The 26565-nt window shown below is 49.5% G+C and overlaps 9 protein-coding genes across 9 annotated transcripts; 8 read left to right on the top strand and 1 right to left on the bottom strand.

The window, feature by feature from the left end:
• Window positions 1-240: 240 nt before the first annotated feature.
• On the top strand, window positions 241-4668 carry aarA (L-aminoadipate-semialdehyde dehydrogenase; the record flags this gene model as incomplete). The annotated part of the gene is made up of 4 exons (XM_057102449.1): window positions 241-615; window positions 677-3989; window positions 4046-4301; window positions 4371-4668. 4 exons carry the CDS (start codon window positions 241-243, stop codon window positions 4666-4668), a joined length of 4242 nt encoding a protein of 1413 aa, XP_056962079.1.
• Window positions 4669-5355: 687 nt separating this feature from the next.
• N7533_005798 (carbonic anhydrase) lies at window positions 5356-6196 on the top strand (the record flags this gene model as incomplete). Its single annotated transcript, XM_057102448.1, has 2 exons — window positions 5356-5518; window positions 5568-6196. 2 exons carry the CDS (start codon window positions 5356-5358, stop codon window positions 6194-6196), a joined length of 792 nt encoding a protein of 263 aa, XP_056962078.1.
• Window positions 6197-6796: 600 nt separating this feature from the next.
• N7533_005797 (uncharacterized protein) lies at window positions 6797-10254 on the top strand (the record flags this gene model as incomplete). The annotated part of the gene is made up of 8 exons (XM_057102447.1): window positions 6797-7194; window positions 7279-7612; window positions 7999-8227; window positions 8298-8311; window positions 8381-8572; window positions 8622-8779; window positions 8836-10049; window positions 10100-10254. The coding sequence occupies 8 exons, from the start codon at window positions 6797-6799 to the stop codon at window positions 10252-10254; spliced, it is 2694 nt and encodes an 897-aa protein (XP_056962077.1).
• A 78-nt stretch (window positions 10255-10332) lies between these two features.
• On the bottom strand, window positions 10333-12063 carry N7533_005796 (cytochrome P450; the record flags this gene model as incomplete). Its single annotated transcript, XM_057102446.1, has 4 exons — window positions 10333-10621; window positions 10692-10973; window positions 11053-11849; window positions 11905-12063. 4 exons carry the CDS (start codon window positions 12061-12063, stop codon window positions 10333-10335), a joined length of 1527 nt encoding a protein of 508 aa, XP_056962076.1.
• Window positions 12064-13831: 1768 nt separating this feature from the next.
• Window positions 13832-15804, top strand: N7533_005795 (ATP-binding protein; the record flags this gene model as incomplete). The annotated part of the gene is made up of 2 exons (XM_057102445.1): window positions 13832-13916; window positions 13991-15804. The coding sequence occupies 2 exons, from the start codon at window positions 13832-13834 to the stop codon at window positions 15802-15804; spliced, it is 1899 nt and encodes a 632-aa protein (XP_056962075.1).
• Window positions 15805-16503: 699 nt separating this feature from the next.
• Window positions 16504-18483, top strand: N7533_005794 (Zn(II)2Cys6 transcription factor domain-containing protein; the record flags this gene model as incomplete). Its single annotated transcript, XM_057102444.1, has 4 exons — window positions 16504-16753; window positions 16829-17826; window positions 17882-18445; window positions 18472-18483. 4 exons carry the CDS (start codon window positions 16504-16506, stop codon window positions 18481-18483), a joined length of 1824 nt encoding a protein of 607 aa, XP_056962074.1.
• Window positions 18484-19863: 1380 nt separating this feature from the next.
• N7533_005793 (uncharacterized protein) lies at window positions 19864-21906 on the top strand (the record flags this gene model as incomplete). The annotated part of the gene is made up of 4 exons (XM_057102443.1): window positions 19864-19953; window positions 20020-20184; window positions 20271-20558; window positions 20593-21906. 4 exons carry the CDS (start codon window positions 19864-19866, stop codon window positions 21904-21906), a joined length of 1857 nt encoding a protein of 618 aa, XP_056962073.1.
• Window positions 21907-22937: 1031 nt separating this feature from the next.
• N7533_005792 (threonine aldolase family protein) lies at window positions 22938-24032 on the top strand (the record flags this gene model as incomplete). Its single annotated transcript, XM_057102442.1, has 1 exon — window positions 22938-24032. The coding sequence occupies one exon, from the start codon at window positions 22938-22940 to the stop codon at window positions 24030-24032; it is 1095 nt and encodes a 364-aa protein (XP_056962072.1).
• Window positions 24033-24385: 353 nt separating this feature from the next.
• On the top strand, window positions 24386-26548 carry N7533_005791 (transcription factor domain-containing protein; the record flags this gene model as incomplete). Its single annotated transcript, XM_057102441.1, has 5 exons — window positions 24386-24417; window positions 24477-25060; window positions 25111-25699; window positions 25755-26100; window positions 26153-26548. The coding sequence occupies 5 exons, from the start codon at window positions 24386-24388 to the stop codon at window positions 26546-26548; spliced, it is 1947 nt and encodes a 648-aa protein (XP_056962071.1).
• Between the last annotated feature and the right edge of the window lie 17 nt (window positions 26549-26565).

Genomic DNA, 26565 nt, shown 5'->3' with positions numbered 1-26565 from the left:
CGTATACTACTTGTGTTCCATACCAACATTGTCTAGTACTTTGTGTGACGCACGAAGCGGCGTTAAGGCGGTGAGATACCCAAAATTGTGTGGGGGAAAGAGCAACTGACCAATCATCATGGGCCGATCGCGGCCAAAGCGGATTTTCTCAGTGTGCCCCTCCCCCCCGGCCGCCGGAGGTACTTGACTCATCTTTCTTTCTGTCATTCCACTCGAAGCAATTGAACACAGCTATCAATCATGGCTGTGGGAACGGCTTCATTACAGGATCGTCTGGAAAGGTGGTCCCAACGTCTCAGCAATCTCACAGTTTCGCCATTGACTCGCGATTATCCGGATACTCAACAGGATGGCATTGGAAAGCGGGCCATCGAGGCCTTTGAATCTATCAAGCTGCCCCAGGAAGCTCAATTGGCCCTGAAGAAGCTTTCTGGCTCATCTTCCTCCGATTTCACAGTTTTTCTGACTGCCCTGGTTATCCTGGTGGCTCGTTTGACCGGCGACGAGGATATCGCGGTAGGCACAAGCGTTGGTGACGATGGTCGCCCATTTGTCCTTCGTGTGCCCTACGAGGCGTCTGAGACCTTTGCCCAGCTATATGCTAAGGTCGACAAGGTATGTTTATCTTTTAGCAAGACATAATTCGCGTTCCATCACTAATATCTTGATCCCATAGGCATTCCAAGAAGGCGCCTCCGAAATCGTCCCTCTCGGTAGCCTTCGCTCCTATATCCAGGACAAATCGAAGTCCGAACAGACTCCAATTTTATTTCGTTTCGCCGCATATGATGCTCCTGCTGCCTCTCAGGAGTACCCTGCCAACACATTCGATAACACTGATCTAGTGATCAACATCGCCACAACCGGGTCTGCATCGGAGCTCGAACTCGGAGCCTACTATAACCAGCGTTTGTTTTCTAGTGCTCGGATAGCCACCATCCTTCAGCAGTTGGCTCAAATTGCTAGCACAGCCAGTGCTGAGGAAGCGGTCGGCCGCATTGATCTGATGAGCGATGATCAGCTAGCTCTCTTGCCAGACCCCACAAGGGATCTGAACTGGTCCAAGTTCCGTGGTGCCATCCATGACATCTTCTCTGCGAATGCCGAGAAGCACCCTGAGAAGCTATGCGTGGTGGAGACCAAGTCGAGCTCCCAAGCCCACCGTGAATTCACGTATAAGCAGATCAACGAGGCCTCCAATATCCTGGGTCATCATCTCGTTCAATCTGGAATTCAAAGAGGAGAAGTCGTCATGGTCTATGCCTACCGTGGTGTGGACCTGGTGGTTGCCGTCATGGGTATCTTGAAGGCCGGTGCCACATTCTCGGTCATTGACCCGGCGTATCCTCCTGAGCGCCAAAACATCTATCTGGATGTTGCTCGTCCTCGTGCTTTGATCAACATCGCCAAGGCTACCCAGGACGCTGGCGAACTTTCGGACATTGTTCGTTCTTTTATCAATGAGACTCTAGAGCTCCGCACTGAGGTGCCAGCTCTTGCTCTTCACGACGACGGAACCCTGACTGGTGGATCTATCAACGGCCAGGATGTTTTCAACAAGGAGGTTGAGTTGAAGTCTAAGCCTGTTGGTGTTGTTGTTGGACCTGATTCAACTCCCACTCTGTCGTTCACTTCCGGCTCCGAGGGTCGTCCAAAGGGTGTCCGTGGACGCCACTTTTCCCTGGCCTACTATTTCCCTTGGATGTCTGAGACCTTCAAGCTTACCCCTGACGAGAAGTTCACTATGCTGAGTGGAATTGCCCACGACCCAATTCAGCGTGATATCTTCACTCCCCTATTTTTGGGTGCTCAGTTACTTGTCCCTGCCAAGGAGGATATTCAAAACGAGAAGCTTGCCGAGTGGATGCAAAATTACGGGGCTACTATCACCCATCTTACACCAGCCATGGGCCAAATTCTGGTCGGTGGTGCCTCCGCGCAATTCCCCGCTCTTCACCATGCTTTCTTTGTCGGAGATGTTTTGATTAAGAGAGATTGCAAGGCCCTACAAGGCCTTGCTCCTAACACTGCGATTGTCAACATGTACGGAACCACCGAGACCCAGCGTGCTGTCAGTTACTACGAGATCCCCAGCTACTCCAGCCAGGAAGGATTCCTCGATACCATGAAGGAGGTTATCCCCGCCGGTCACGGTATGCTTGACGTCCAGATGCTCGTCGTCAATCGTTACGACCCCACTCGCATTTGCGCAATTGGCGAGGTTGGAGAAATCTATGTCCGTGCTGCTGGTCTCGCCGAGGGCTACCTGGGAACCCCGGACCTGAATGCCACCAAGTTCCTGACCAACTGGTTCGTGAAGCCCGAGGTTTGGACCGAGAAGGATAAGGCAGAGTCCAAGAACGAGCCCTGGAGGGAATTCTACTCTGGTCCTCGAGACCGTCTTTACCGCAGTGGTGACCTGGGTCGTTACACTCCTTCTGGTGACGTGGAATGTTCTGGCCGAGCTGATAGCCAGGTCAAGATTCGAGGTTTCCGAATTGAGCTCGGTGAAATCGACACTCATCTTTCTCGCCACCCTCTGGTTCGTGAGAATGTGACTCTGGTTCGACGTGACAAGTTCGAGGAGCCGACTCTGGTCAGCTATTTTGTGCCTGACATGAACAAATGGGCCCAATGGCTTGAAAGCAAGGGCCTCCAGGATGACGATTCCGCGGATGGCATGGTCGGTTTACTCCGTCGCTTCCGTCCCCTCCGCGACGATGCTCGGGATCACCTGCGCAGCAAGCTCCCAGCCTATGCCGTTCCTACTGTCATCATTCCTCTCAAGCGCATGCCGTTGAACCCCAATGGCAAGATTGACAAGCCTGCTCTCCCCTTCCCTGACACCGCAGAATTGAGTGCCGCCGCCCCGCGCCGTCGCTCCTCTGCGATGCAAGCCCTGAGTGAGACCGAGCAAGCTCTTGCTAAGATCTGGGCCAAGCGCATTCCGAATGTTACTTCTCGAATGATTGGACCCGATGACTCCTTCTTCGACCTGGGTGGCCACAGTATCCTCGCCCAGCAAATGTTCTTCGACCTGCGCCGTCAGTGGCGTGCTCTCGATATCAGTATGAGCGCTATCTTCCGCAGCCCAACACTCAAGGGCTTCGCTGGTGAGATCGACAAGCTTCTTGACTCGGAGTCCTTTGCTACAAGCGATAACGCCGGCGCCACGGTCGAGGCACCCAACGACGAGTACTCTAAGGATGCGAAGCAATTGGTCAACGAGCTGCCTGCCAGCTTCCCCACCCGTACTGAACCTATGCTCGCTAGCGAGCCGACCATCTTCCTGACTGGTGCAACCGGTTTCCTGGGCGCTCATATCTTGCGCGACCTGATCACTCGCAAGTCCCCTAGTGCTAAGGTTGTCACCCTGGTTCGCGCCAAGAGCGACGAGCAAGCCCTTGAGCGAGTTCGCTCCACCTGCCGCGCGTATGGATTCTGGGATGAGAGCTGGACCAGCAGACTCCAGGCCGTCTCCGGTGATCTTGGAAACCCCCAGTTCGGTCTTTCCCAGGCTACATGGGACGACTTGGCCAACCGTGTTGATGCAGTTATCCACAACGGTGCCCTTGTGCACTGGGTCTACCCCTACTCGACCCTGCGACCTGCCAATGTCCTGGGTACGATTGATGCTTTGAAGCTGTGCGCTACCGGCAAGGCTAAGCAACTTGCTTTTGTCAGTTCTACTAGTGCCTTGGACAAGGATTATTATGTGGAGCTCTCTGACCGCAGCATTGCTGAGGGTGGAAATGGTGTCAGCGAAGATGATGATATGGAGGGAAGTGCCGTTGGTCTGGGTACGGGCTACGGTCAAAGCAAGTGGGCTGGTGAATACCTTGTCCGCGAGGCCGGCCGCCGTGGTCTGAGGGCAACCATCATCCGTTCCGGATACGTGTTAGGTGATTCCAATACCGCTGTGACCAACACGGATGACTTCCTTGTTCGCATGCTCCGTGGCTGCATTCAACTCTCTGCCCGACCCAACAGTATGTATCCTAATCTACTCGCTGAAGCAGTGCGCTTATGCTAATGTCCCTTCTAGTCAACAACAGCGTGAACATGGTGCCATGTGACCATGTCGCGAGAATCGTCATTGCCACTGCATTCCACCCGCCATGCGACCCCGTTGGAGTTGCCCATGTTACAGGCCACCCTCGCCTCCGCTTCAACCAGTTCCTGGGCGCGCTCGAGCTTTACGGTTACGATGTTCCGCAGGTTGATTATGTGCCCTGGGCTCTGTCTCTTGAGCAGTACGTCAACGATGGCAAGCATGATGACAAGGATTCACAGCACGCGCTGTAAGTTTCTCCGAGTTGTACTACCACCCAATGCAATCTTCAACAGACTAACATACTCTCGCAATCCAGGATGCCGCTTTACCACTTTGTCACCAACGACCTGCCGGCTAACACCAAGGCCCCTGAGTTGGATGACCGTAACGCATCCGCTGCTCTCAAGTCGGATGCCGTTTGGTCCGGCGTTGACGTGTCTGCCGGTGCTGGTGTGACGGAGGAGCTGGTTGGCAAGTATGCCTCTTACCTGGTTGAGATTGGATTCCTACCTCCTCCGACTCTTGTCGGAGCTCGCCCTCTACCGGCGGCCGGTATTACCGAGGAGCAGAAGAAGACTCTTTTGGGGGTTGGTGGTCGTGGTGGAACCGCATAGAATTGAAAAAAGTAAATATGGATGAATGATTTTGATAGAGTTTTTTTGCGCACCACGATGGTGAAAAGCATATATGGGATAGTTTAGGAAGTACGAGCAATGCAAGAAGCATAAGAATGCGGTGATATGTCATATATCATGATGCAGTAGAACCCAATCAAGCCCAAACCAAAACCCCCCAACCCTCCCGGTCAACGAAAAAGACGGTGCCGATCTCGCCTTTTCCCCTCGGGAAGACTCGCCCCTCCAAAACCGCAACGGCCAGCAAGTCCGACTTACCCAATACTATTTACCCTTACCTTTCCTTACCTTTCCTTCTTTTCCCTTCTCTCATCTCTTCACTCTTTCACGGTTTTCTAACTTTCTCCTTTCACAATGGATTCAGGTATGTCTCGTTGAAGAAACTCTTAAACCTTAGCGGGAGGTCTCCCGGGTTTTCTTGGGTCTTGTTTTCTCTTCTCTTTTCTTCTTTTCCTTCCCCAACATTTTTGGATTCCCGCTCTCTTCGGTTATTCTCGCACCTCCCCCTTCCCCAAACTCCAGAGAATAAGAGGAAGAGAGAGAGAGAGAGGTATCGATCTTTCTACTCTTGTACCTTGGTGGTTGGTGAGACATACGCTCAAATTAATTTAATATAATTGGGCCCCTACCCCGAACACATGTTTCCCCTCCCCCCCACCGTTCGTCATGAATCTTGCAGGATTGGCCGGTCGACCGGGCCTCATCGCTCGAAGTGTCCTGGCGCACAATGCTGCCAGTCGACCCTTGACCTTATCCCTGCCTCGCACCTCCCCCTTCACGACCTCTACCCCCCCTCTCCTGCAAGAGTCACAAGCCTTCCGGTGCCGCTGTTGATGCCTCTGCCTCCGATCCCGAGACTAACAGGGCCGGCTTGCGAGCAGACAAGTACACCGATGGCCTGCGCCTGAACAAAGACTGGGCCGCCAACACCGCGCGCGAGCACCCCGAACTCTTCCCTACCCTCGCGACCGGCCAACAACCCCAGATCCTCTGGCTGGGATGCTCCGACTCCCGATGCCCCGAGACTAGCATGCTGGGCCTCCAGCCCGGCGATGTCTTCGTCCACCGCAACATCGCCAACATCATGCACCCCGGTGATCTCAGCTCCGGCGCCGTCATCGAGTACGCCGTCAAATACCTAGGCGTCAAGCACATCGTCGTCTGCGGCCACACTTCCTGCGGTGGCGTCGCCGCCGCCATGGGCAACAAGGAGCTGGGAATCCTGGACCCGTGGCTGCTGCCTCTGCGTCAGGTGCGCGAGCGCAACCTGCCCCTGCTGCAGTCCCTGTCTGAGGATGAGGCCTCTCTCAAGCTGGTTGAGCTGAACGTCCGTGAGGGTCTCAGTGTCGTCACTCAGAAGAGTGCCGTCCTGAACGCCATCCAGGAGCGCGGCCTCCAGGTCCACGGTCTTATCTACGACGTGGCCTCCGGGGTTCTTCGTGAGCTGGATATCCAGGAGACTGAGGATTCCCTCAAGCACCGCCTGCTCGCCTTCAAGACCGAGTAAATGTGAAACTCATTTCCCATGGGAAAGAGAGGGGGAAATGAACAGTGAATAGAGGGGAGTTGGTGCACATTAGGAAGAGCATAGACCATATGATGCTTTTGGTTGTTTTGCAGCTTGAGAAGCGATGAATTTACGACAAAGTCGGGCGGTGTTTAGTTCTGGAGACGCGATCTAGCGAGATATTGTTTTGAACAAAGATTTTCTTTTTCCTTTAGGGAGACTCTACGCTGGAGTCTTTCATTCATCATCCTCTTCATACGAAGTTTTACTGGCGGTTCTTTAATTACGACGGCTGAGCTGGCTGCATGCCAATCGCCTCAGCTGTTATTCCACGGCACTTAAAAAGGTTCCCACTGTTGTTACAAGATACAAGATCCCCCGGGAAGATACTCCGAGGCCACCAGTCAGTTACCCCGGCACAACTCAAAAGAGACTAAGCAGTCGTAATCTTCAGGTACTAGTAAATTGTGGCTGTCTCCACAATTTGGACCTTGAGAAGAAAAGCAGCAGTCTTCATATTGATTTATTGTCTCCCTGCAACCGTACGCCCATTCATTTCCTCATTCTTCTCTTTCGGTTTTCTGCCGCCTTCAAAAGAACATGCGCGTTTTGGTATTGGGAGCGACCGGAAACCTTGGTTCCCGGGTCTTATCTGCTCTGTTACAGAGGGGACATGTTGTCTTCGCCTTCGTACGAGATCCTTCCAAACTACCCCCGGGAATCCAGCCACTTCTCTCAGGTGTTGAACAAGGCGATGCGAGAAAGGCCTCCGATATCAAATCGGCGGCGGTCCATAATGGATGTGATGCCATTGTAAATACGGCAGGATATGCTGCCATGGCACCGTGGGGTAAGAGTGATTTACCTTTAATAGTGGACGCAGTGATTTGTGCTTCGCTGGAGATCGGCCGTGAACGCGGAACTCCTCTACGAGTATGGATTCTTGGGGGACAGGGGTTACTGGATATCCCGACGACCGAATACAGAATTGTGGACTAGTAAGTGTATTCCTTTTTGGACCATCGACTGTGCTCTGCCTTCTGGGTGTGCAATCGCTGACTACGGTGGTTTATGACATCTAGTATGCATATCTTCCCCGAACATCGTCACACCTGGGACAAGCTCCGAGCAGTCCCTCAGTCGGCAATCAACTGGTCTATACTTTGTCCCGGGGTCATGCATGCTCTCAGCAGAGCCACCTATCCGCTCGCGACCGATGCTTCTGCTGAAAACCTCCAAGTCGCATCCAATGTTCCGCCAAATTGGTCACTCAAGTTTTTGTGTATACCTGTGCTTGGAGGGTATCTCAACATTATGAACCAAGCTTCGGCTTATGGAACTTCACTCGAGGATAATGCGGATTTTATTGCGAAGGATCTTTTGGATGGACATCAAAGCAAGTTGATTGGTGAAAAGGTTGGCGTTAAGCAGCGGAGACACAGTTCTAGATGATGCAAGGGCGCGAATACGCTGTCGACTCTTCACCTGTGCTCAATAATGTCCGATGCGAGTCATACTATTGAGAAATCTTAAACGAACAATGTAAACCTTGGAAGTAGTAAATTAATACTACTAGTATTATATGTTTTCATGCACCGCCTGACGGCCGGTAAGTACAAGAATTCAAGCTGCACATCTACTAGAATATACCAGTTTCCTAAACAGGTATTCTTTATTTTCAAATTGTCGCACATGAAGCATCAATCCCATCGAAAAATCTCCTTCTATGTCTTCTCACTTTCAATAACCTGTGACTCGACAAGTGTAAGAGTCTCACTTTCAATGACCTGTGACTCGACAAGTGTAAGAGTGGAGAAGAATGTGCCTTGGTGGATCCACTTCGCTTCGGAGGATCCCTGCCACCTCGGAGCAACTGGAAGTTCCGAGTATTTCGCCCCCGGAAAATCACATCGTCTTCGCGCCTTGAACTTACGTTTCGGAAGACCCCTCCGGATCTTTCGCAGCAGACACATGCAGCATATGGCGCCCAGCAGTTCAAGTCTACAGTCTCCGACAGGCGGGGTCTCAAGGGTCTGTGATAGCTGCATCAGGTGAGTGCATTTGCCTACCTGATCTTCCTCTTCTCTAATAATTTGTCCAGGAAGAAAGCGAAGTGTAATATACCATATGATATTTCCTCATTAAATGAATAGTATCAATCCACTAACTTGTCGGCACTCATAGGTGATCAAAAGAGACCCGCTTGCTCTCGGTGCTCCGAATATGGGGGAAATTGTAGCTACACTTCAACTCGGCGCAAACCCGGGCCACAGCGAGGTTCACAGCGAACTTCATCCTCATATAGACCGCAACAGTCTCGCAGTAAATCATTCCAAATCCGCTATCGGAATTTTTGCCAGGTTGTTCAAGACTAGGGTACGTAGGACTAATTGAACTTTCTCCAGATTACCATGAATGTCTTCAGAATCAACCCATATCAGATACCCAACCGCAGGAACATCAATCAACCCCTACACCCAACCAATCTATCGCAACTGCATCTCTTCCGACACCTTTACCAGATACGAGTAATACTGGGCAGTATTCGCAAGTCAATTTTACTCCTGGCGAAAAAGAGCAACTGTATGAATTCGCTTTATTTGATCATCCAAGCATGAGCTAAATGACACACATCAAAGCCTCGAAATATTTTTCGATACCTTGCTAGATGCAAATCCGATATCTTCTAAGGAGAAGTTCTTTGAGGACTATCAAAATTCGTTGTGCAGCCAGGAGCTCATCCATACTATAATCACCATTACAGCAAAGCTTACCGGTTCTTCATGCACAGTCGACCATGCCTCCTTGGATGGTAATGATGCATTGAACACTCAGATCGACCAACTGCTCAGCTCAAGTATGCTGGAAGTCGACCTCATTGGCGACTCTCCATCGATAGATCAGTTTCGCAAATCATGCATCTTAGCATTCTACGAGTTTCATCAATTTCCTGGAAATCAGTCTTGGATGCGAATAGGAAGGTTGACCCGCTTGGCATATCGAGTAGGCCTTGACCGACTTGAGAATCTACGTGACCTATATTCAGAATGGAAAATTCTCAGCTACGAGGAAATCCGGGAATGGAGGGCTATATGGTGGTTCATCTACCGCCTGGACTCATATTCTAACATATCTTCTGGCACGCCATTCTTGATCGATGACCACTTCATTAAAACCTCTTTAGTGCTGGATAGTTCATCTACCACCACTGAAAATACCGCAAAGGAGCTCTTCTTGCCGTCAGAGGCTTCCAGGCTGTGGGAGATCCTGCCGACAATTGTTTCCAGTCCCGAAACATGTCTCGGAAATGTTCACATCGTCGCAATCGCTGTCACGCGCCAAGCTGGAATGGCTTTGCGACTTCATACCTTCCGATCGCAAGATGAAATACTCCAACACCTGGTCGGCCTGGAGCGTCTCCTACCTACCCTCCGTCTTGCTCTTCCATCAGGCTGGTTCAATCCCCGGCGCAATGCCCTCCTGAATGAATCTACTCGGGGCCATCATTTGAGATTAAATACAGTGCTAGTGCTACTGATGTCAAAACTATTGTTTTCAGTCATAGGCTGCTCTAGATGCAAGGAAGACGAATGGCTTTCAAGGTGGCAGAAGGTCATTGAGACCTGCCAGGATATTGCATCTACAGCTGCAGAATGGGACAGCAGTTTCTGCTTGATAGTGGATCCAGCAGTCTGTTTTGTCGTATTCGCAGCCTTGATATTTCTTGATATTCACAGGAAGTCCAGTGCTTTTTCAGTATCTGAGAATCAGTCTATCGAGTCTGACCAAACAATTCTCAGACTTTATCTCGAGCAGTTTGCTAGACTCTGGACTATGCCGAGACTTCTAAGCAGTATGTCTTCGATGCAAGAAATTATCGCTCCAACGCTAACACCGCCATAGTGTCATTTACCACTTTTAGTCAATCGGTGCTAGGACCTTTCCACCACCCTGACATCACACAGATGCTGTCACGGTTTGAGGCCCCTCTCCATCCTCGATGGCTTCAGTTCCTCTCGTCCACCCGAACAGCCCTTCAAAATTCTCAACCGTATTAATGAAATTGCACGCGACAATTCAAAGCTTGACTACAGCGAATGCTTTTCCTTTTTCTTCATTCTTGGGCATATGAGCGCCTAGTCTTGTGCGTAGAAGCATTCTTCAACTCGCTTCAGCTTAATCCACATTCCACCTTCCGGCTTCGTTGTAATGATACCGGCCGGGATAACTGGTCTTTCCGGATAGGCCAGCCCAATCTCGAAGGCACGGACCAGAGTAACAACAAGCGCCCGTAACTCTGCCTTTGCAAAACTCTGTCCAATACACATGTGCACGCCCTGCAAAAAGGTCATGACTGCGTAATTACTAATTGCTCCTCCGGTGTTGTTCGGTTTGCCCGTGTCAGCATCAATCCACCTCTCAGGCCTGAATTCGTGTGCCGTAGGCCCCCCATAGTTCCCGACAGCGATTAATTGCCCATGGAATTATGTATAACTCAGTACCCTTTGGAACCGAGTGGCCGAGAATGGTGGTATCTTTGTTCGGAGTTCGCATACTCAAGGGTACTGTCGGGTATAGACGCATCGTCTCGTTGCAAATGCCATTGAGAAGTGGCAATGATTCCAATACAGCGCCAACTTGAACGTCTCCGTTCTCGTTTTTCAAAAGATCCTCCGGGAAACAGTTTTGTATTTCTCTGCGCAGGCTCGATTGCAATTCTTTATCGGAGGCGAGAACGTATACCAACCAGGTCAAGGTAGAGGATGTAGTTTCGTGACTGTGATCCGTGTAAATTAGCGCCTTTATTATAGTAGTCCGCTGATCTAGGAGCAAATTGTGGGATAATCCAAACCCACCCGGCGGCGATGAAAGTCAGAAGCTGATCGACAAGCTCTTCATCGGAGAACTCGTTGGTGTCCATTAACTTGGACAAAATATCCGTCGTTTCTTCTCTCGAACCCTTTTGGCTTTCTCGCTTTTCGCGGATAAATTGGTAGCATATTTCTCGGAGACTGTCAGTGCCCTTGGTGAATTTTTTGTCAATATTTCCGGGGATGAATCTGATTAGCCAGTCCAGTCCAAGATTCATCATTGATAAAATGAGTAATTTCTCGAATGAAGGTTCCAGAACGTGGTCGTATGTTTTAGCGAGGCTGTCTCCAGTATCGCTCAAGGTATCGAAATCACGACCTATACCTGCAATTCCGATAATGTCAAGAGTGACTTTCGTAGCCCATGAGTTAATGTCTATAACACTATCCATAGCTGGATCACTCTTTTCAATCTCTTGTACCAATCGCGCAGATTTCTTCAAAAATACCGGGTATAAAGCCTTGATGTTTCGGAAATTGAACATGGGCAGAAGGCGCTTGCGTTGGAATTTATGAATGTCCCCTTCAGACGTGACCAAGCCATCCCCAAGCACACGTCGCATGAATGCACGATCACCAGGAGGTTTTTCAAAGTCGTACGGCCTTTTAGCAAGAACTTCTGACAAGGCCTTGGGGCTTGTTAAGAGGATGTTGTTGCGGTTAAAGAATCCCCGGTAGCGGATGAGACCATCGTTGGGGATCTCGTCCATGAACTTGAGGTAGTCGGGTCCGATGGGCTTCTTAAACCGGATTAAGCCGTATCCGATGAACGGGTATCCTCCCTAACTAAATGAGTTTGTGGTCATGTGAAACTTTCAAAGAGACAAGACGCGGTACCTTTGGAGCGGGGAGATGTCGCAGTGGGCTAATGAAACGTGGGTGGATTTCAATTTTGTAGAATACCCAGAGCACAAGGATGGTACTTGAAATGAGCAACAGGAGATCCCTCGGATTCAAGCCCTCTAAGTACCTGCTCGAATAATCGAAGCGAAGCATTGTGTGCACGGTGGCGGGAGTGCTAATTTTTGACGAGAACGTAGGTGGGTGCTACGATGCAGGAAATGAAAAAAGAAATATCGACGAAACCAACTTCCCCCTCCCCCTTTTTGTACTCTAGGCTCAAGGGCATGTGTTCAGATCAACACCTTTCAACTCCACCTGGAGGATGTTATTCTCGAGTTGTGCCGGTAGTTCCTCCGGTGAAGCGAGAATTCCTCCGGTGCCTCGCCGGTGGTTCTAAATTCTCATAGAAATCAAGAGCGACAATTTTCTTTGGCGAGGTGCATTACGAGATTCAAATGTCAAAGAACACAAAGGAGCGTCATGTATATTGAAATAATTCCTTTTCCATTCATCTCACCGCGCAAAATTTTGTACTCGGTGAAGAAGATGAGTGGGCGGGAGACAGGAAAGTGTATCCCTTCGAACGAGAATGAACTTAACCCCACCATCGAAATCACTTCAGGCGGGTACCGCCTTGAACGTTGGAGGCGACCGTTTTTGTCTTGCGTGATCCAATATTGTTAAGTCCCCACTAGTAGGTATTTACTGTCAAAGAACCTTGCAATGGCGGGAATGATGAGGCTCTGAAGCTATAACTTTCTACACAGTATCAATGATTAACTATCGCTTGATTGCAGCTACTCATTCCAGAGGGCCGCATACTAGTAAATAGTATTCAGGGAAGAATACTCTCCCGATGGTCTTTTTTTTCTAGATACTATGCCACGAAATGCCAGTTAATACACGCAAAGCAGCCCCCGAAAGGCTTCTAAAGGGATCGTATTGTCTGGCTTACGAGGTATGCCCTTTCTTCCGGCTTTTTCTTCTCCTCTCAGTTGGAACGGGTGACCGCTGACCTCGGAATAGTATGCGAAATATGTTGTATCCGGCTTGAGAAGCGATGAATATACAAAAAACGAGCGTTATTTAGTATTTCTTGGAGTAATACTGCCATATAGAGAGGTTTTATTCCAAATCAGACCATGGCGTACACCTGGGCATATTCTTTATTCTTTGAGGCTCTGCGCCGGAGTTTTTCGTAGTACTAGTATGTTTCACCTTCTCTTAACGCCGGCGGGGGACCACATAGTTTGTTGGGCTGCAAAAGGAAGATCTGACTGCATGCCAAGCATCATACCCGCTACTAAACGCGTCGTCCATTGGATATCCATCGCTGTTTTGTTTCTGCAGTGTCAGCCTCGTCTAGATTGAGTCACCAGCGGGGCTAGTGGGGGCCAAGTTTCCCGTAAAGAGTTGAAGATACAGTGGCGATCAGCTATCAACAAGGCTGACAGCCCCCCGGGCACCGTAAAGAGACAGTGGAGAGGCTATTTGATATAAATGTGGCGTGAGGCGGTTCAGCCTGAAATTATGAACTCGAAAGACCGGAAGGCTTGTCGCGGAGATGGAAGAATGAGGCTGATCAAAGTGGGTCTCCAGTGCCACGTCGAAACCTGAAGTATGCCATACATCGAGCGGGTGCGCTGACTGGTGATCTCAGCGTCGGACACTTATTTTGTTCCCCGCTTCATGCAGAGCTCTAGGCATCGACGCATCACGGGCTGATGTTTGCGAGATTACTTTTCTCTCTCCGCGTATAAGAAGAGCTCAGTTCCTCCTGCTTTCTGGAGCGCAACAACTTCACTGCCGTAAGGTATATCTTCAATCCATACTCTCACTTTCACTTCAACCTCCTTTTTCTTCACCCTTATATTTTTCAAAATACAATATTCCTTGAACAGACATCAGGCATATCTTCACGATGGCGATCGACTCGGATGCACCCACCATGGCCGCGGCCTCCGACACAACCAAAAAGCCCGTCGCAGAGGACACAGATACCCCAAGTAAGTTTCTCAATAGGCAGAAAGAAAAAGGATTATGAACGAGACACCCAATTCTAACATGCATGAAATCCAAGCTGAATCCGAAAACGAGGAAGTCAAGTACGCGAACCCCGGCACGCTCTGCGGCGTGCACAACGTCTATCAGACCAAACCCGACGAGAATGAGGAGACATCATGGTCAAAAGAACTGCCGGAAACTATCGTCGACCCTGCAGAAGATGCGGAATCGGCTCAGTACGCCTTGATCGTCCGAAATGTGAAATGCTACAACGGCCGGAAGAGTTTATCCATCCACTCCATTGTCATACAAAGTGAATTTTTGAAAACTTTCCTCGGCAAGGTCTTGGAAGGTTACCCTGGAATAACAGTTACACTGGAGCGTCTAGAGTTCACCGCTCCTTTCAAGCCCCTAGTTCACAGATGGGAGGACTTCTTAAAAGCCCGTGAAGAAGAGGAACTTGACGCAACTACACAAGAGCATGTGGATCTTTTGCACAAGATTCTGGAGGAGGAGCTGCGCGACATTTTGGCACGAAAGAAGGACCTTATCCGGAATGGGGTCATTACTCACTCTCTGCTGTGGACTCTCTTTGAGCCCGATGATGTGGTCATTGCCACCGTGGCAGGTCGCCGGAACGCATACCTCTTCGTCGATGATGCAATTAACTGCCGAACCAAGGCGATCATTCTCGAAGTCAAATATATTGAGTTTGATGGCGATGATTTCGGATACAGCGACGATAGGTTCGAAGTTCCTGTCTTCATCGGGACTACTCCAATCACATCTCTGCCTGCCTTCCCTCTGCGCTACCACCCTGACAAGGAGGTTATTCGCGAGAGTTTGATCGCACGCGGAAGAATCTGGGAGCAGCACAAGGGGTACCATTACAAACAATATGAGGGAACTGCCACTGGATTCCTGGATGACGATAAAACCAAGAAGTTTCACGTCAAAAGCCGTATCATTATTGATACCGAGGCTTTCAATGTTTTCCATCCCCACAAGAGCATTTGGGTCTGGGGTGAGCTCCCCGAGGAACTAACCGATGAGCACCGGCTCGTCGCTACTTCTTCGGTCTGGGGATACTCTCTACGGGACAAGGAGTGGCTGCGATTCCATCTAGATGGCACGTCAGAAATCCAATGGAATTCCGCTGCTTTTGAGTCCCTTGTGCTCCCCAAGGAGCAAGAGAACCTCAAGGACCTCATCCTCGCATTCGCTAAGTCCCACGCCATGTCTTCATTCGATGATGTCGTTCAGGGCAAGGGTCGTGGTATTATCATGCAGCTGAGCGGACCCCCTGGCGTTGGCAAGACAATGACCGCTGAGAGTGTCGCAGAAGTCATGCAAGTTCCTCTATACGCGATGAGCGCCGGGGATCTAGGCAGCGATGCCTATAAGGTTGAAAGCAATCTTAAAGATATTCTCCGCATGATTCCCAAATGGGGCGCTGTTCTTCTTCTTGATGAAGCTGACGTGTTTATGGAGGCTCGTACCTCAGCTGACCTGCAGCGCAACGAGCTGGTCTCTATATTCCTTCGCATGCTGGAATACTATGAGGGTATCCTCTTCCTGACTACCAACCGTGCCGACGAAATCGATCCGGCCTTCGAGTCTCGAATTCATGTCTCTCTGGCATACCAGAATCTCGATTTCACATCGCGTCGCCATGTTTGGTGCCAGTTCCTTGCTCGTTCTGTGAATACTGAGGTGTTCTCGGAGGGAGAGCTCGATCGACTTGCCGCGGTGGAGCTGAATGGAAGGCAGATTAAGAATATGCTCAAGACTGCGGGTCTTTTGGCTTGGTCGCAGAAGAAGGACCTCAACTTTGAGCATGTCCAGACTGTGCTTAACCTTCGCAAGAGCGCTAAGCCTGTGTCGGCTTGATTTTTCTGAGATACCCGGGCTTATAAATTATTTAGAAGACAGCTGGTTCGCATTTTTAAACACGCAATGATTCAATGAAGTTCACAAGATAGCAAGACATAACATCTCGGACGCCCACTGGTAAACTAATAGAAGAGTTTTCGATAAAAGAGAAACTACCCATCGGCTCTATAGTCTCACTAGAATTAAATCCTACGACTACTATTACTACTACTACCAATTTGCTACTACTGTAATTTTGAGGACGCTAACGCGTTTCATGGGTAAGTCAGCCCACTCAAAACACGTACAAGGTAATGTGATAGATTGCAACTTCATGTCTCTAAATTGTCTAAATTATTTCAACTTGAAGGTTACTACTAGTAGTACCTACGCATATATGGATTTGATTCAACTTGAACTTGATGTTGAGATATGAAGTTATACTTTATGGTATCTACTGTGTGTTTTGGGGTGTCGACCTCGGGAGATGTGGGGTAATTTCAAGTTCTTACCTCCAGCCTGCCCTAGGAGGGCTTAATGTTGCGGAAGATCCCAAGAGGCAGGTGGTTCCGGGTCACCTGACAGACGGCGCGATTTCAATCAGAGAGTCATTTCTCTGCCAGCGACTCGGTCAATCAATGATTGCAGCAAAATAACAGTGATGGAATTCCAAGTACACGTATAGCTCCAAAGTCTTGCTGGTTCTCCGTGATCAATATGGCTCGTAGATCAAGATCCCGCCGCACACATCTGCTCGGGGCCTGCGCAACATGCCAACGTCGACATGTCAAATGTGATCAGCAGCGACCCGCATGCAAAACATGTTCCGCGGCAGGCTACACGTGCGAAGGGTTCTCAAGCGATGTGCGGTGGATGCAAGAAACGGGCCAGTCTGCTGCATGCGAGAAGTCGTCCGCGAAGGGAAGCCATCTAAAACGAAATGGTCTAAGGCGCCATCTATACTCGGGTAAATAACGCGATGGGCCCATCGTGCATGAACGGGTTCTTTTCAATGTTTATGGTTGGCTGATTCATATTTTAGAGCATTCCCGGGTTTCTATGGGTGCTGTCTTGAATAAAGGCCTTTTCTCCGGCTCCATTGATTCGACCATCGAGGAGATTGACACAAGATCGTGCGGACCATCGGCTTCTCCGTTCAACGATATTCGAATCGGCCCATTTGCTGTCCTGAACTTCAATGGTGTGGACCAGGAAGTATGCGACCTGCCACCTGGCGGTGTTTCCAACCTGAATCCGATCGCTGAGCCTCCAACGGACGGTGTACTGCCGCCAGTTCGAGGGTCGCCATTGCCGACGGGGCTGCCGGAGTTTACAGACGACCTGTTACAATGGTCTGATATATTCGGACTTAATGACGACTTATATGGAATTACATCCAACTTCCCCTTCAACTTGACGAGCTACCCCGATTTCTCTGCCCACCCGGATTGGTCTACTTACGGCGATACGACTTATAATTTATCCACGCCGACGATACTTGACTCGAATACAGAAATACTCCTGATGCCTCCAGGAGGTCTAGGTAGAGATTTTATGTCGATCCCACAAACCCTACCTGTTACTACTACTACTACTACTACTACTACTACTACTAGCAATTCAACAGCCTCCGTCGATATCCTGGGTGATGCTCCTTTTCTGTTGCATATTTTTCAGAGGCACGTTGTGCCTCAATTGACAATTGTCCCCTTTGGAAAGAAGGCATCTTGGAACATGATGAACCTACCAGCTGCACTCATTACACTTGGAGATTTGACTATTTTGGAATCACAGGAGGTCAGTCACGCTCGACTGGCCAACTTATACAGTCTCCTCACATGTGCCGCCGTTTTTCTTGCAAAGAAACCATCCAATGAATCGGATGGAGATTGTCAATTCGCACATTGGCACCAAGTTGCTAGCAAGTCTTATCAAGAGGCCAAAGACCATACAATCATTTATATGAAAGAGCCGCTTGGCGTGCCCAAGGCCAAATACAAGGATCGTACGATGGCGATATGCGGGATGATAGAGGCTGCGGTAAGCGATTGCTGTATCATGTGAACCGCTGAAATTCTTACTGAATCATATCTAGAACTTCAATGGCCAGCAACAAGATGCACGATACTTTACACTCGAAGCAGAAAGACTCCTGCGTCGCCGAGTAATCTACAAGCCAAAAACATCACATAAAAGCCGTCTCCTCGTGAATGTCTATACATGGCTGCGAATTGTCGGTGAAAGCACATATGTTCTCCAAGACTTCAGGGCTTCAAAAGAATTCATTGATGCCCTTGATCATCAAATCCAGACATGTCGCCCTGAGAATATGCGGAGGTCTTCACAGTCTATAAGCGATCGAAATGCACACCATGATGACTTTCTTCATATGGAACATTCGGATAACGATCTTGATATCGATTCACCAAAAGATTCCAGGAAAGATATCCCCGATATCCATCTTCATGACTCCCGGAAGTCTGCAGCAACACTTGCCAAGCAGGTGTATGGAATTTCAGAGACGTGGATGAGTCTGGTCTCGCAAACAACACGCTTAGCCAATGTACTGGAAAAGGTGAGGGCTGCTCAAGATGCAGACATCCAGGTGGACTCTAAGATATCGCGGTTTCTTCAAGAGCGAAGCGACCGTCTTGAGAGTGTTATTCACTCTTACATTTCTTCAAGCGATCAGCCTAGGCCTCCATATGAGCCTCAAGATGCATACACTCATGTTTTCCGGGCATTTAATGCAGGGTTGGTGATACTATTCTATAGGAGAGTCCGCAAGGTCCATCGGGGGGATTCTGTCAGGCCAGGTGGACATTGTGATTCGTTCCTTTCAAGCTTTGCACGCTGAGCTATCGACGGTTGATCACACTGGCCCTGGTACAATTTGGCCAGTATTCATGGCAGGATGTGAAGCGATGACGAGTGATCAACGAAATGCGATTTTGGAGTTGGTCGGAAAGTGTGAGCAAAACTGCCGACTTCCGCCTTTCCTCGCCGCCAGATATGTGATGAGTCACTTATGGGAAAAGCACGACAAGCAACTAGGAGGGCCTTTGTACAATTGGATGGATGTATTGAAGGAAAATAGGTCCTGGCCCATGTTCTGCTAGTATGTGCTCGAGAGGTGGACTGTGATTGGCTGAGACGGAACGACTTGCTCATTTTTTTTTGAGGTGTAAAATTGCAGTGTAAATTGCAGTATCTCGATCATTCTTCTTTCATCAGATAACTGACCGTTAGGGAACCCAGACGGGAATCCATACCATAGCACCGTGACCGAGTAGAGGAATACAGCATTAAGACTTGAATGCCGCCTTCCAAATACTCTGATCACGTGTAGTGCACGTAAACTTGAAAGATCGTCACCCCTGAGCGTCATTTCACTTTCAAGTTGCTTTTGTACACAGTGTGGGCTGCGCCACGTTGCTCCACCAGTCTTGGGATGAATAACCGAGAACGAGGTACGAAGTATGAAGTTAACTCAACCCAGTTAACTATACGATATCGGAATTCCAGTCATTCCATGACATCTCCCGATCTGAGACTTTATGGGGCCGCTGACAAGCAATGCCGGGATGGGGCTAGGGTTAAACTCCCGCTAGTGGATCGCATTATCCGTACAGAAACGAGAGTATAACTGGGACTAGTTATACAGTTACTATAGTTATGTACTGTACTCCGTAGATGCCGCCAAGGTGAGGATCGTCCAAGGCTCCTCCACTGATATTGGCAATGTCAGTCCTACAGGGTGGTCTGCTCTGGCCTCTCCTGACCAGAGTCCACTCCCCGCGTCATCAGTTTGAAAAATGCTTGGCCTACCCCCTGTTGGCCCCACCGGGACCAGTCTCATCACTGTGATTGTTCCTGAAACAATTGAAACGGGCTAGGTCGGCCCTTTTCGCCCCCCGTTGGCCAAGCGTCGTGCCTGGTGTCGGGATTGTACACCTTCAATCCCTCCCTCTCCTTCTCCACCGTCACCTCCTTCAAGTTCTTCCTCCTCCTCTATGGCCACTCTTTTCTAACCCTGTCGCTCTTTCCCTTCACTTTCTTTCCACCTCAGCCGTCATCATGCTCTGGTCCGGCCTGCTGCTACTGTGCTTGCGCAATGTAGCTGCTGCCTGGGAACACACGGATGATGACTTAATGACATTCAAAACAGTAAGTATTCAAGTTGCGCAACCCGCGATGAGATGACCTCATGCTAATATTGCGCCATCCTCCTAGCTACCGGATGTCAGGGCGGTCAAATTCGACATCGAACACCTTGATCGCGACCGTGCTGCCCCCGGGTATTGGTTCGTGTCGCCCTATTTGCACATTGACCCGGATGGCCCGACCAGTGTCTTCGAGCCATTCCAGATCGGCCCTCATATCTACGACCAGGAGGGGGTATGTTCATCGCCCCTCGGATCGGATCCCGATCCCTACCCTTCGATGCCAACACGCGCTAATGCTAATCTCGGTCTTTGCTCTAGCGCCTGGTGTGGACCGGCTCCATAATGTTCGACAACCACAATGTCTTCGACTTCAGAGGTATCAACAGCTTCGGCAATGAAACTCACATCTCGCTGATTCAGCAATTCCCCTTCGATGATGAACACCGAGGCTATGGGTTGGTTATGAATCCCAACTTCGAGATCATCCGAAAGGTTGCATTGCGAAGTGATCTCGGATTGTTCGATATCCACGAATTCAATGTCCTCGACACTGGCAAGACGGCTGTTGTCACCACCTATACGACGCAAGAAATCTCCCTGGGGGGAGTTCAACCGCTCCGATGAAAAAACACAACTAGAGGTAGGCGGCTTCGCTGAACTGGACCTCACTTCTGCCCAGGTTCTCCACGAGTGGAAATCATACAATCAGATCCCGCTGGTCGAGACCGTCCACTACTCCCCCTGGTCTCCTGTGGAAGGAGACCCTGGCTGGGACTACGTGCACATAAATTCAGTCGACAAAAATAGCGCCGGTGACTATTTACTCTCTATGCGATTCACCAACACTATCTATCTGGTATCCGGAGCCGACGGCCGCATTATGTGGCGATTAAATGGTCAACGTAATGGCGAATTTGACCAAGATTTCATCTTTTCAAAGCAGCATGACGCCAAATTCCTCCACTCGGAAGGAACTCGCCATATCATCTCATTACTCAACAATGCATCCGATGAGGAATTTAACGAAGAAAACGTCTCATCCGCTTTAATAATCGAAATCGAAACCGGAACTACACCTATGACAGCGAGGGCCTTGCGGCGCTACAAACGACCCGACGAGGATCTTACCCGGCTCCGAGGGAACGCTCAAGTTCTCCCAAACAACAACATGTTCGCTTGCTGGAGTAAAGGCGGCTATATTTCAGAATTCACAGAAGATGGCGAGCTGGTTATGAGTGCCCGTTTCACATCCCCACGTTTTTCAAACTATCGCGCCTATAAAAATGAATTTGTCGGCCGCCCAACCATTCCCCCAGATATGGTGGCCTCCGTTCACGGTACCGATGAAACTAACCTGGTAACGTCTATCTGGGTTAGCTGGAACGGAGCCACGGAAGTGGCCAGTTGGAGTTTCTACGCGCGCAAGTCTCAATTCGATAAACCCGTTTTCGTCGGCAACGTCACGAGACGCGACTTTGAAACCATGTTTATTGCCCGTGGCTACCTGGACTGGATCACCGCCGAGGCCATTGATCGCAATGGTGCTATTCTCGGCTCTTCGAACGTCCACCGAACCGATTTCCCTGACTGGGACGCTGTTGGTTGGGTGGGCTACAGCGGAGAGCTTCCCAAACCACAAGATCCCGGCACTCTCTACCCGAACGGAGATGGCGTTGCGGACGAAAAGGCCAATGACAATGGCCCGGTGCCATCCTCAGATGGAACCGCAAAGGCAGAGGTCATCAAGGCGACGCAAATGCTCTCAAAGGCCCAGTCAGCCGTACGCAACATTGGCGGTCTATTTGCACTCATTCTCCTCCTCGCCATGATGGCCACCGTCATGGGAGCCTTCATGCTGATTCGCGGCTGGCGAGTCCGGTTCTATCAGCAAGTTAAATTGGAAGACGGGCTACCTGAGGAAGAAACCCGCCTGCGTCGGTCAGAAGATGATTGATTCTCTGTTGGCTTGGAACTCTTCGGATTTCAGCCTTGCATGGTTTGCGGGAGTTTATTGTACATTAGTGTGTTACACTGATAGGGCGTGCTTTCATTTGTACATAGCCATATATAGCCTTAGGTTAGTTGATATCCCAGATCCTTCCACCTTTTCTCTCATTTTTCTTATGCTTGAAATACGATCTTTGCACTAGATGACAGGTCATTCCAGGGCTTCCAGGGCTCCATGTTAAATTAATTGATCATATCTGACAGGCCAGTCTAGCGGTCCAACATCCCTACAAGTCGCTGGAAAGCGACGGCGGATGATCTCCAAATTGACGAGATCCCCGCGCAACCAGGATGCAACGCTGGTGACCCCGCGTATGCATCGTCAATGTCGAGTCTTGTGCAAATAAGCTAATTCTGGTATGGGAATTCTATGTGAAACATTAGACGATGGCCGCCGGAGTTCCGAAATATTCCAGCGTTCCACGAGTCTACATACTAACTCGATTGTAGCTGTCTTTCCTTGATGGAGGCGCATGATCGATAATCAACGAATGAGTTCTGATCCTCAGCAGGAATGCATTCTCCGATGTTCAGGCCCACGCATTACATGAAAAGAACCTGGTTCTGTGGATCAAGCAAGGGCTCTGCCCGGGAATAGGAAGTATTCCCGGGCTCACTTTCGGCTTGTGGGTCTGCTGTAGCTAATATAGGCATGACTTGGTAATTATCTTACAGATTTGCTGACACATCAGATTAAATCTTGCCCTTGATTTGATTACAGATCGGTAATACACTTACCGGGCCCAGCCTGAACAGGAAATGCAAAGGTTTCTATTAACAAACGCTGGCCCGCTATTCCCGAGATTCTTTCCCACTGCTTCTGCTTTCCCGACCTCTTCCACTGCTTTATTTAGTCTGGACTCGAATCGCCACACAAGTTTTTTGAGTCAGACATATTATCAGTATTTCTGTTTCCTCTACACAACAACTCTACACTCTTCTTCGTCCAATCAAATTACATCAGAGTAACTCGTGAATATGCCGTCAACTAGTCTCTGCCAAGACGAGACATGTCCTCCATACAGTCTTATGGACGATTACAGCGAGGGAGCTCACCCACAAATTCTCGAGGCTCTTCTTCGCACAAATTCTACCCAGCAAGTCTCTTACGGGAACGATGAATATTCAGATGCGGCGAGGCGAATGATTCGAGAGCGAATCGACTGTGGCGAAGATGATGCAGACATTTTTTTCGTCCCCAGCGGAACATCAGCGAATCTCATTTCAATCGCCAGTTGTTTACGACCATATGAGGCTGTTATCACCTTGGAATCGGGCCATATTGCCTGCAAGGAAGCGGGTGCAATTGAAGCCACCGGCCACAAGCTGATCCTCGTCCCGGCCGTTGACGGCAAAATGACGGCAACCAATCTGCAAAAGGCTTTGCAACAAAATCAATTCTTCCCTCATATGGCTAAGCCTCGACTGCTTTATATCTCCAATGCTTCAGAGACCGGTACGGTTTACACTAAGCGCGAGCTGACCAACCTATCTGCTCTGTGCAAAAAGTCGAACCTCCTACTTCTGGTGGATGGTGCGCGGATCGGAACAGCCATGTGCTCAAAGAAAAATGACATGACTCTACGAGATATCTTCGAGTTTGCTGATATCTTCTGGATTGGTGGTACCAAAGCTGGTGCGCTCATGGGAGAGGCGATTGTCGTCAAGAAGGCCATCGCCGAGGGTTTTGTATTCCACCTCAAGCAACACGGTGCACTCTTGGCGAAGGGTCGGATTATGGGTGTTCAGTTCATGGAATTGTTCAAGAACGATCTTTTCTTCACACTGGCCACACATGCCAATACCATGGCCGAGAAAATCTCCGCCAACTTCGAGGAGCTAGGATACCAGCTAGCAGCAGAAACAGAGACAAACCAGGTCTTCATTACGATGCCGCAGCAGCTGGCTCAAAGGCTCCAGGATAGGTTCCGATTCTACATCTGGGATCAGTTAGATGACGGACAAGTGGTCGTGAGAATCGTGACCTCTTGGGCTACGGACGAGTTGCAGGTCGACAAGTTCAACGCGTGGGTGAGACAGTGGACGGCGGCGACTAAGGAATTCGCCACTTAGAGCTTGATCTTCATAGATCATTGCATAATTATTGCATACTTAATAGAACTTAATGAGAGACGGCCTTCTGCTATTAAAGTATAAGATTTGTCTGACAAATCTTCGTAGACAAGTAGATAAGCACGTTATAGATCAAAATCACATGACCGTCGAGATCGACATCTTAGCTTTTGGCTCTGGAATCCTACCTTCCTCCTATCTTCCATTGCAGGCTCCAAAATTCAAAGCCCCCAATATGGCAGCATCAATTTAGTCCGATCATACCCGCTCCTATGAATTGTCAGGATCTGCAAGAAATTCTGCATGTCTGCCATTGCAGCCTTGCTTGATCATCATCGACAGCTACCCACCCAATGAGGTTATCTATATCCTGTGACGGTTGTCGGTAAGTATCCTCCGAGTCTCACTGTCTCTACATTTCGTATGTTTTCTAAAATGAACTAGCCGGGCCAAAGTGAAATGTGTTCATGATGGCAGTCCTCCCTGTAGGCGCTGCCAACGACTCAAGGCCCAAGGATGCGCCCTAACAGATCCCCGCGTTTCAAGGCCGGAAAAGCCAAAAGGGAAAGCGAAATCTGCGCCTCCTCGGAAGCGAAAGGCTACTTCTGATCTTTCTCCAACGGTTGAGAGTGATCATAGCATCAGAAGGGCGACACCTGGTAATCTCGTTGACAGCCAGGAGAATCCGATCTCAGCCTTGTCGCAAGCCACTGTAATAAGTGCCGTCGAAACATATCGAAAGAAATTCCCGGTCGCGAATTTCCTGCACTACCCATCCTTAATTTCCGACATTTCATCCAATTTCGAATCCATAGAGCCGATCTTCATCGCTGCTCTTTTATCTCTATGCAGGCGTTTCATGGCTGGGGATTCACTTGGAGATGAGGAGATTTACGCTGATTATGCCCGGGGCAATCTTGCTCATCGTGTCCTCGAGGCCCCCTCCTTATATCTTGCTCAATCACTGGTGATTATTTCGTTTTATGAATGGGGCACTGGGCGCCCATACCAGGCTTGGATGTACAGTGGTGAGTTTACATGAAGCCTTCTATGGTTCATGTGATTTTCTGACATTCAGCAATTCCAGGCATGGCCACCTACATGATTCAATCACTCCTCAAAATGGCAGATGACAGCATGGAGCATAATCCCCAAGAATTCCATGCTTCCCAAACTCAATATGAACAGCTCGTCCGTACCTACTGGGTTTGCTTTGCGCAAGATTGCGAACTGAGCTCAGGAGCTCGGCAGCATTTTGCTCTATCATTTTCTCACATCTCAGTTCCGCTTCCGATCAGCGATCGAGATTTCACTTTCAATCAGGTACCAGAAAGGAGACTGATGCCGGCCGATATGAACAAGCAATGCTCTCTTGCAAGAAACCTCACAATTGAGCACGGTTTGACGATCGTCACTCGTGGCTTCGACATATTTGTGCGCATTCTGAGATTTGCAAATGAACATCGCCGTGCCCTTGCTTCTCTAGCTTCAGACGACTCCGAATCATCACCCCTTCATCGGGATTGGCAACGACTCAAAGAAGAACTGGACGAATGGAGGTTGCTCCAGGATAGGACAGTTCGTTACCCAGACACAGCCGCCCAAGCACATGTTTCCCTCGGATACGGGGAGCTGTTTGCATATATAAATCTACTCTATTACATGAGGTGAGTTTTATTATGTCCATCAATGGCTCCTCAGCAATACTGACTATAGTCCAAGTATCTTATTTTTACATCGCGACCGCTTTCTCTCAAATCTCAAACCGCACTCTGACGTTTTTCACGACATGAATCATGACGACCAACATGAGCCTTACACAATCAAGCAGCTTTTTGAGGCTGCGCAGAATATTGGAGGGGTACTGTCGGCACTTGAAAATTCAGAAGCTGCAGTAATGACTCCCTACTCCGGGTTCAGCGTATTCGTTGCGGTGCACATCAATATGTACGGTACTATCGCTCCAGCACGCTACCCTGGCGGAGTCGAAAGAGCAGAAGAAGAGAAAAGTCAGAACCTCGCCTATCTTGAGCGACTCAGTAAATTGTGGCCAGTCGGTCGGAGTTGGGTGAGTTCAATCCAAATATATTTAGCAGTCCTTATACTAACTATCGGCAAAGTGGCGAACTGTACAAGAAGCAAATCGATTTTACGAAACGGTGAAGAATTCCCAGACACACCCCGAGTCCGGCATGCATAGCCCTAGGAGGTTTGCTTTAGCGGGAACACTTGATGAATATGGCGACATTCGTGCTCGCCCAAGGGCAATGAGTGCCGAGCCCGGCAGCACGCAAGGCTCACATAACATACATCGGGCCGCGTCGTCGCCTAGTCTTGAAGGCGATAACTCACTTTTTTACCGAGACGGTACTGCGTTGGCAGGGCATCCTGATTTCGAGACGGATATGTTCCAATGGCCCTTTATTGATGCATCATGGGCCGCGGGATTTGACGCTGGCCTCGATGGGCTATGGCACAACTCGGGTCTATTCGATCCGAATCCTTCCTTACGATAGCCTTTCCCACCCACACA

The sequence above is a fragment of the Penicillium manginii genome (assembly GCF_028828005.1).
Source record: "Penicillium manginii strain IBT 31320 chromosome Unknown utg000004l:1.0-7231830.0:1.0-7236170.0, whole genome shotgun sequence".
Classification (NCBI taxonomy): domain Eukaryota; kingdom Fungi; phylum Ascomycota; class Eurotiomycetes; order Eurotiales; family Aspergillaceae; genus Penicillium; species Penicillium manginii.
The sequence above is the reverse complement of the archived record's forward strand: the minus strand, read 5'-3'. Positions and strand labels throughout refer to the sequence as shown.